Source organism: Helianthus annuus, chromosome 8 (genome assembly GCF_002127325.2).
Source record: "Helianthus annuus cultivar XRQ/B chromosome 8, HanXRQr2.0-SUNRISE, whole genome shotgun sequence".
Lineage (NCBI taxonomy): Eukaryota > Viridiplantae > Streptophyta > Magnoliopsida > Asterales > Asteraceae > Helianthus > Helianthus annuus.
The window spans coordinates 97286945-97297365 of NC_035440.2; the positions used below are offsets into that span (position 1 = coordinate 97286945).

At 34.5% G+C, this 10421-nt stretch overlaps 1 protein-coding gene across 1 annotated transcript; it reads left to right on the forward strand.

Annotated features, from left to right (window-relative positions):
- Nucleotides 1–6186: 6186 nt before the first annotated feature.
- LOC110870422 (protein FAR1-RELATED SEQUENCE 5-like) lies at nt 6187–8787 on the forward strand. Its single transcript, XM_022119604.1, has 7 exons — nt 6187–6624; nt 6721–6857; nt 7035–7130; nt 7184–7292; nt 7439–7668; nt 8088–8139; nt 8491–8787. Exons 1-7 carry the CDS (start codon nt 6187–6189, stop codon nt 8785–8787), a joined length of 1359 nt encoding a protein of 452 aa, XP_021975296.1.
- Nucleotides 8788–10421: the final 1634 nt, after the last annotated feature.

Genomic DNA, 10421 nt, shown 5'->3' on the forward strand with positions numbered 1-10421 from the left:
AGCTTTGGCCAGAAATTGAAACAATCACTTTAGTTATGCACTCGCTAAGTATGCCATATATGAAAGAATTAAATCAGCTTTGGCCAGATATTAAAATATTCATGCTTATGATGCACACTTAACATAGCTTTCGTAATACTTGAATGATAAGTAGATGTATCAAGTCAGCTTTGGCAAGAAATGATACATCAGAAGCTCATCCAAGTTAAGCTATTTTGGTTTTGCAAAACATTATCTGATTCTGATTAATTAACTAAATAATTACAAAACCAATTATTTAATAGCAAACCACCTGTTAACTGCTTAATGAAGTAATAGGATTGCGGACAAGTCTTGACATTTTATGAACACTCATGATTTCGGATGCATTTCGGATGAATGATTCCGGATGAAATATGCCTTGACATCATCCGAAATGGTTAATGCTTAGTCCGAAATAGTTAGTCCGAAATGATCCGTGATGGTCCGTAATGATCAGGCAGATGTTGATCCGTAATGGACGCTTAGTCCGAAATGGTTAGTCCGAAATGATCAGTTGTTGATCCATAATGGGTTAACAATGTTTATCCGGAATGATCAGATAGTTCCTGATCCGTAATGGATGAACAATGTTCATCCGGAATGATCATCCGTAATGATCATCCGAAATGTGTTCCTCAAACTGTCATATCCTTAATTTAGGCAGTTAATAATGATAAGATTTAAATCCGAAATCTTAGGGATTATGGGATTGAGTTTCTGTTTAAATATTAATTATACTTATCTGTTTATTTCGAAAATTATATCCATTAATAGAAAAACATATTTTCGAAAATTTAATTAGATAAAAATAGATCAAACAGGAACAAAAACACCCAATAATCCGAATTCATTCCAAAACTAAAGGAATTTTTTTTTTTCGAATTTAATCAAGAACTCATGATGAACCCTAAATCAGAAAATTCAAACATTCATCCGAAATCAAGACTGATGATTTCGGATCAGTTATAATGGATGAATGTCTGATCCGTAATGGATCCGAGATGATCCGGAATGACATATATTTCATCCGGAATGGCATCTCGGATGCAGTTATATGAAAACCTCATCCGTGATCCATCCGGAATGATCCGGAATGATATTTCGGATGGCAGAAAACGGATTCTGTTACAGTTTTCAAGGCTGTTTTCCAGATTTAATCCAGATTTTCGGATGCAAAAACAGAACCGACTAATCAACATATGCTCTGATACCACATGTTGGTTCAGTTTTGTTTATACATGAAGGAAAACAATAAAACATACCTGTTATAGCAGACAGTGCGTTGGAGAATCCAGTAATGGAGTTCGACATGCTTGTCATCGTGTTCTGGTTCCTCCTTAGGGTGCTGACTAATGATGGGGACTTAGAAAACCGAAAAGGGTATCGATTAGGAGAGGAGGTCGAATTATGATGTTATGGCTAATGGGGTGTGTGTAATTTGTGTAACTGAGTAACCCCCTAACCTCCACATAATTCTCCTTATATAAGCACCCAGGAGTAAACCCTAATTAGTTAATAAGGGTAATATGGTCCATCAACAATTACCAACTAATTATCTTAATATGTTCTAATATATTTCGATCTCTATAATGTAAATGATTATGATGGCTATAGATTAAATATTAATACATAATATATTTAATCTTACAGAACACCCCTATTACCGATTATGAATATTTTTACGATTATTAATAGCACGAAATTGTGTTAGTCTTTTCAAAACTGGAGCCTCAAAGCTTATGAAATATCATAAGCAAAGAAATCTTCAATAACAGTGATTTATTTATTCTTATAACAAATGTTGATGGTGTTTGAATTTAAATGAAAAATTACTGTAAAAATATCAATTTTATATTAGTAACATTAATTTTTTTTCCTGTTGCAACATCAATTTTACACTTTGATAAACTAATTTGAATTAACATTAAGTCTTTAAACAGAGTCACAGAGATAATTTTACTTGTGACGTATGTACTTCAAAAAAAACCCAATGAGGATAGAATTGGCTTCAGGGGTAGGCGTACGAATTGGAAAAGCAGAAGAACAACAATCAAGGGATGTTATTTTATGAATCTTTGCATCAATATAAAAGTGAATTTAAATAGATTGGAGTATTTTTAATCAAAACCACGTAATTTTGATTGATTTTACGCGTAAGGTTAGGCGTCTAAAAACACCGTATTCACTTTGCCCTTTTATTATATGTGTAGTTGTTATATAATTATGATTTCGAAAGAGTTCTATAATATAACTTTCAACAAAGAAATAAAGAAAAAGATGTAATAATTATTTATATAATTACAATTTCGAAGGCGTTCTACAATATAACTTCAACAAAGAAATACAGAAAAAGATGTAATCATTATAAATGGACCCTAGCCAAACTGAAATATTCAGAAAAAGATGTAATAATTATAAATGGACCCTAGCCAAACTGAAATATTAATTTAGCCGCCGGTTCTCTAAACAGTTATGATATCAACAAAGCCACATATATATGTGACGATGAGATCTCCCACGTCACTGAATCTATTATCTTGAACAACAGTACATTAGGCTATGCTGTAAACGAATCGAATATTCCGCGAATCGTTCGTGAACCGTTCGGCGGTAAGTTCGTTTATGTTCGTTCGTTTAATAAACAAATGAACAAGAACAAGAAATTTCGTTCGATTAGTTAAATGAACGAACATGAACAAAGGTCTCGTTCGTTCCACTGTGTTCGTGAACGTTCGGTAAATTGTTCGTGAACGTGTTCATGAACATTCGTTCATTTGCGTTCGTTTATATTCGTATGTTTGTGTTTTAATTAAAGATTTTTGTACTTTCACATATTTTATCTATACTTCTTATATTATTAAGCTTTTATTCATTTTATTACCCTAACAATCAAACCACGAACCCCTATTTCACCTTGTTTATGCACCATTTCATTTTTCTTTCTCATTATTTACATCGAGCAATACGATCGACCTCAGTTCCACAATAAGGGATTCAAGTTCTAGTACTATTATATGGGCCATCCACCTTTATCCTTCGTCGCGTTCGCCAAATTTATTTGTGTTCGTGAATCGTTCGTGAACACGGTCATTTTGTTAATGAACAAACACGAACATAAAATCTCGTTCGGTAAGTGTTAAGAACGTAGTTTTAGATTTTTAAAAAGGTTAAGTACTAACAAGTTATTAAAAAAATCATGTTTTATGTGAAATTAGTTGTTATAGAATAAAAATAAAAACCTTAATAATATTTCAACCGTTGTATGGTTGACAAGTGGCCTTCTTTAAATTATTAAAAAAATAACAACCAAGGGTTGTGGCTTCAACCTGGTCGAGGACTTTTGAGGATTTTTAATTTTTCTTTTTCCACTTATTTGGCAATCAAACCAATTTTGTTCACCGATGGAGGTAGTCTTGGCAAAGTGGCGGACTTAGAATGTTAGTAAAGGTAACATGGGTTATCCTTCAACCCTGTCTCCGTAGTGTAAAATTACCCCTTAACTTCATTTCTGTAGCGTAAAAATACCCCTCAACTTCGTCTCCGTTATACGAAGGATACCCCTGGTCTAAAAAATAAAAAAATTAAGATACTCCTAAATTTTTGGACTAGTTCTGCCGCTACTTAACAACCACCGGTTGGCTTTGTTTTTTCAAAGTTGAGGTGGCTCACACCACAGCCACTCCTACTGGTGTGAATGGTCAGATTGTTAATAACAAATTTTCTTCGATGGAAGATCCCTTTCACGTGGACGTGTTTAAAGATTTTCTAGGAGCCATAGGTTGGTTTGAATATCAACATGATACTGGTCCACGTTGCACATTAATTATTCATTAGTTGTGTGTTGCATTGTCGGGATTGATGAGTTCAACTCCACATAAATTCGAAAAACACGTTATGTACTATTAGAAAATTGTCCACGGAATGTCCAAACATCATAAAGAATACATTGTATTATAAACTTATAAAATATTGAAAATGTGCATGCAAGAGTTATGGTCAAACTAGCTATCAAACTATAAACATGATACTCATTTCTCTTTTTATTCTATATATTTTGAATAAAACTATATCCACAAGGTTCGGTTATAACATAAACACATTTTTCTCAAAAGATTATAAGGATAGATAAGATTATCCGTGAACTCTTCAAGTTGACACGCATATGACCTGTTTAGCTAAACGTATTTGTGGGTTTAACTTGAAAATAATCCGAACTTGTTTAGACTAAATTTGAACCTAAACCCGCAAATTCAAGTTTTCCATCCTAAAGTATTGTATTTTGCTTGTGAATTTATAAGTTAAAATCCTAACCCATAACAAATACTCTATCAAATACCCGTATGGTTTTTTATAAAAGATTTACATATCAAAGATATTCTTTTCTATTGTGACATTATGAGGGTTGGCAAAAAACCTAAGCTAAACGGGAATACACGAAACCCAAAACATTTGGGTCATATTGGCCTGAGTAATCAGGTGTAGGATTGAAATTTTTTATGCTAGTATAGGATTAGGTAATGCCTCACTCATTCTTTGAAAGAATATACCCGTTTATCAAAACCGTATGCCCGAATTTTATACCCGAAGTTTTTTTAATTCAAGTTTGTATTTTCCTATAACCCTTGTGTTAGTAACTTGATTCTAACAACTTCAATACTAAGAAAATAACATTTTCTTTTGAGATATATATTTTTATGTTATTTTTTTATGCTACAAACTACGAATTATCTTTTGATTTATCATAATTATTTTATACTTTAGATATTTCAAAGGTTATGTGGTGGCTATGATATGTATGTTACATATATATTATTTTAATTTATTGAAGATTTTAAGTAAATTACGTTTTTGCCCCTATGGTTGTATCACTTTTACTATATTAGCCCAAAATAAGAATTTTTAACATATCTGTCCCCATGGTCTCTATAACTAACCATTTTGGCCCCTAAGTCTAACCATTTTAGCCCCCATGGTATCTATAACTAACCATTTTGGCCCCCATGATCTCTAAACTTAGGGGCCAAAATGGTTAGTTATAGAAACCATGGGGGCAGATATATTAAAAATTCATATTTTAGACTAATATAGTAAAAGTGATATAACCACAGGGGCCAAAAACATAATTTACTCTTTTAAATACATAAAGTTATATGATTATTGTAAATGAAGCAAATTTATGTACTTGAAAATCCCACATATATATATATATATATATAGAAACGGGTTCAGGAGGGAACGGTGAAAAGTGTGAGAACGGATCCTGGCCCAACACGTGGCAGTGGGCCCTAATTGTTATGCGGGGGTACGATTGTACTTTTATACGTTCCCTCCTTATTCGCGTTATAAATCTCTTTCAAATTAAAACTCCAAAGATTTATTGTTAGCTGTTACCTCCTTCGCAAGATTTCTCAGATCTATGGTGTTTAACGTGGATTCTGTTCGACAAAGTACAATTCGTTGGCGTTTTCTATTTTTCGTTCCAGCAAATCATGCAACAGATATGACATTTTGTTCTTTTATCATTGTTCTATGGCGTTTTTTTGTGTTATTATATTTATAATGTGTTGTATGATTTTCAATAGTGTTATTCAATTATGCAATTTAATCGCGTTTTAATTGTTATTTAATCTATTATTAAGAACTGCAATTGGAGTTTTCGATATTAATTTTAATTGTCGTTTACGTTCTAGTGTATTTCTTATGTTTTTACGATCACTGGCGTTTTTCGTCTATTTGATTAGTTTTGAATTTTATTTAGTAATATTTGTGAATATTAGTTATTACTATTTTGTTAATTTGTGTAAACATTAGTTTTGTTAATTTTGGCGTTTTCATTATGATGTTATATTTTGTTAATTATTTATGTTGTTAAGTGTTTTTAATTATTCATCTCATGGCTTTTTTATCATGTCGTTATTAAATTATGTGTTTATTATGTCTTGTTTATTATTCAATTAATGGCATTTTAATGTATAATGTTATTACGAGACATCACTCTGTTTTTCTGATTTTTCTGTTCCTCCCTGTGTTTTCTCAGGCGAAGTCTCTTCCTCTAGTCAAAGGCATTGCCCCAAAACTGGATTACCATTTATCATTCCTGATGTCAGTGAAGAATTAAAGCCCAGAAAGGACATGCTATTCTCAAGCCTTGATGATTGTTATTCAATGTATGTTAAGTATGCCAAGGAGTGTGGGTTTTCAGTCAGGAAAGGGACTACAAAGACAAACTCTAAAGGTGTCTTACATATTAAGTATTTCTTGTGTACGAGAGCTGGGGTATATAAGGACAAGAAGGTTGATACGTTGGACCCCAATCAAAAGGAGCGAGTAGTGCGATCTAACTTTTCAAAGAGGACTGATTGTGGTGCACTGTTATGTGTAGAATTTGAGGATGGATTTTGGAAGGTGTATAAGTTTGTCAAGGAGCACAATCATGAACTTGTTGAACGTCCTGATAAACATTTTCTTCCAACTAAACGACACCTCACTCAGCTCCAGAAGCATGTTATACACAGCATGTCTAAGCTGAATTTGGGTCCTGTCAAGGCGTTTAATGTTATGAAGACTTGTTTTGGCGGTTTTGAAGATGTGGGCACAAGCAAAGTTGAATTTAAGAACTATAAGAGGAATTAACTTGTTCATAGGGGAATATGACGCTGATATGGTTGTGAAACATTTGAATGAAAAAAACATTCCCAGCCTAATTTCTCGTATGTTTACATCACAGACGAAGAGAATCGTTTGAAGGGTCATTTTTGGTGTAACGATCAAGCCAAACGTAATTACCACGTGTTTGGTGATGTGATTTCGTTTGACGCCACGCATCGTTCCAACAAGTAATTTTTTACAATTCAACTTCTTTGTTTTTGGCGTTTTATTAATTTACATGCAATGGCATTTTTATATTTTACATGCAATGGCGTTTTATTAGCTTACATGCAATGGCGTTTTACTAGATTACATGCAATGGCGTTTTATTATTGTTTCATTTCTCATGGCGTTTTCATATGCAGATACTCTATGGTGTTTGTACCGTTCACGGGTATAGACAATCATCACTTCAATGTTACATTTGGTGCAGCATTGTTGGCGTCGGAAACTGCTGATACGTATATTTGGTTGTTAAGAGTTTTTCTAAAAGCTGTTGGTTCTTAACCAAAAGTTTTGTCACTGACCAAGATCCAGCGATGAAGAAGGCTATTTCTGTTGTATTTGTTGACACGAGGCATCGGTTATGCATGTGGCATGTGATGCATAAACTTTCTCTGAAGGTTGTTATGCTTTTTTTACTTTTGGCGTTTTAGGATTCAATGCGTTTTAAGATACATGGCGTTTTGTACCTTGTTACTGTTTTTTTAATTAAGTTTTGTCTTTTGTTTTTTTTATTTTATGCATGGCGTTTTCGTGTTATTTATAGGTTGGTGTTAGGCTATGCAATTCCATCAATTTTAAAGAACGTATCTATGGTGTTGTGTGGACGGATATTCTCACACCTGAAGAGTTTGAATCAGAATGGGAAGTGGTTATTGCAGAATTCAATTTAGAAGATAATGACTGGCTATCTGATATTTTTGCACTTAGGGAATCTTGGATCCCTGCATACTATAGAATGGAGCATATGTCTGGTCTTATGCGAACGACATCCAGGTTAGAGAATGAGAATCATTTTTTTGGTCAAGTTTGCAATTCGAAAGCTACTCTTGTTGAGTTCATGACGCATTATGAGACTGCAATAGAAGCACAACGTCACACACATCGTAAAAATGATCATGAATCTCGATATAAAAGACCCCAGTTGAAGAGTAGTTACAAATTGTTGGAAGGGCAAGCTGTTGACATACACACAAAAAGTATTTTTTTGTGACGTTCAAGCTGAGCTTATTGGAGTTGCGGATTGCATAAATCAACGTTACGAAGATCAGCCTGATGGGTTTGTTAAGTTTTACGTAAATGACTTCCAATAGCTTTGTACATCCTTATTTGAGGTAAATAATGGCGTTTTGGTTTTTATGGCGTTTTCTGTTAATGGCATTTTATCATATGCAATGTGTTCTTTTCTTTTTTAGACAAACATTCTATGCATGGCGTTATAGAGATATTGTTTTTGGCATTTTTCAGGTAATGTTCCGTAAGTCTGATTGCACATGCAGTTGCTCATGCAGACGTTTTGAACAGTTTGGTTTGCTATGTAGACATATATTCTATGTTTTGAGACTTATGGACATTAGGGAATTTCCAAAACAATACATTCTGAATAGATGGCGCAAAGAGGCCTCCCCAAACTGCTCTCCTGAATTCTCAATTAGTTGTGAATATATGACCGAGCTTGATCCTGATGTGCAAAGTATGATGCGAGATATTATTTATTCAACCGAATACACTTTGAACCGTTTATCTGGTAATAAAGAGGAGCTATCCTTATACAAGGATCATGTTCAATCTTAAATGAAGAATGTTCAAGATATGCAGATTGTTGCTCCTCCCGCTAGTTCTAGGGGTAGATTTGCCGAGATAACTGGTCAATATAAAAACGACAAGAATCCTATAAGAGTCCCTGTAGGTTATAAATCAAAAGGTTCTGGTTCTCGGAAGCGCCTGAAATCTAAACAGGAGATAGCAGTCGACAAAAAGAAATCAAAGCCGAAACCCGGGGCCAAAGAAAGACAGTGTCAGAACTGCAAAGCCTATGGGCACTACGCATCAACATGCAAACAGGCCGTAATTAAAAGAAGATCGACAAGGTCTTCGAGAGCCAGTGAAGAGTAGTTTGGCGTTTTGTATTTGTCATTCTTACAGAATACATACAGATGGTCTTTGAGAGCCAGTGTAGAGTAGTTTGGCGTTTTTTTTTTATTTCAATGCTTTAGAACACAGACATTTCTCAGTTTGGAGTTTTTTTTCATCTTTTTCTTTTTTCTATCTCTTTGTTCATAACATGCTTCTTCGAAGTTAAATAACAAACAATATAAGATTGGGCAAGGAAATTAAACGCCAAAAAAAAAAAACAATAACGCCACTAAATAAAACTTCCATAAAATTCTATTTTTGGTCGTGCTAAACTCAATAATGTTTTGCTGAACGAAATGGATAACATTGTTAATCCTCAGTCAAGAAAGATGTGTAACAATGTTATCCATCCTGTTTAGTTAAACTTTATAGAGAACAAAAACAGAATCTCCATGAAATGGCTATTTTGAAGTTTTGTGGTTTTTGTATGTTTTGGCGTTGAGGATCTTGCTCATTACATAGAGCGAAAGTTTATTGAGAATATAGTGTATATCAAAGAAACATGGATTTGAATCTTTGATATTTGTTTTTTTTGGTGTTTATAAGATGAATGGTATAGAGGAAAATATAGGTTTTTGTTGTAACACCCCGTGTTTCGAAAGTCAAAGTCAAAGTCAACATTGAAGTCAAAGAAAGAAAAGATTGCTAATTGCGATCTGTCACTCCTTGCTCAACTACTATTTTGACTTCTTTGACTTGTAGATAATCTATTTATTTTATCGCATTAGTTGTATTATGTGGAGTACTTGTTAATAATCGGGGTTTAATCGATATTTATCGCATGTTTTATCGCTTATCGCATCGCAATCGCATTCGCAGCTCGAATTATGCGTTCTGGATATTGTTTTACGTGTGTGTGCTATTTATGTGTTACTTGTGCATGTTCATTTATATTTATGTTGTGGTGATTACTCGAAACGCAATCGCAATCGAATCGCAGACGCTAAATGCAAGCTATTTAGGATGATTGTATGTTAGATATAGTAGTTGGGATTAATGGGAAACTCTATCACATCGCAACGCTCAACACACACGAATCGAAACGACAAAACTCAACACGCCAGACACCGGATCAAGTGGCCACTCGATCGATTGGACTGTCATCCGATCGGACAACCATCCGATCCGTGCACACTTTCCTTTTTGGGAAACCCTATAAATACCAACCTGTCACATCATTTGTGATGTGACAACTCCCACTCGACCCAGCCGCGCTCTCAAGCCTCTTTCTCTACACGAATCGAAACGACAAAACTCAACACGCCGGACACCGGATCGAGTGGCCACCCGATCGAGTGACCATCCGATCGGATTGTCATCCGATCAGATTGCCACCCGATCGGACAGCCATCCGATCGGTGGCCCATCCGATCCGTGCACACTTTCCTTTTTGGGAAACCCTATAAATACCAACCTGTTACATCATTTGTGATCCGTGCACACTTTCCTTTCGTTCAACAAAACATTTAAGCTGGTATTGATCATAGGTGAATGTCGAGAGTCCCGGATGAAGATCAAGAGTCGAGCAAGAACCGAACACACATTAAACGAAGCTTCCGCAATGTTGTTTCGTCGTTATTCTAAAACGGCGAATTAAATCACACTATGTTGTT

What these genes read in the sequence shown, in the direction of transcription:
- LOC110870422 (XM_022119604.1), top strand. Translation starts at nt 6,187, where the DNA reads ATGTATGTTAAGTATGCCAAGGAGTGTGGGTTTTCAGTCAGGAAAGGG. An exon ending in GCGTCGGAAACTGCTGATAC is followed by an intron (nt 7,131 to 7,183) that starts GTATATTTGGTT and finishes CTTAACCAAAAG; the next exon opens with TTTTGTCACTGACCAAGATC. An exon ending in TGCATAAACTTTCTCTGAAG is followed by an intron (nt 7,293 to 7,438) that starts GTTGTTATGCTT and finishes TGTTATTTATAG; the next exon opens with GTTGGTGTTAGGCTATGCAA.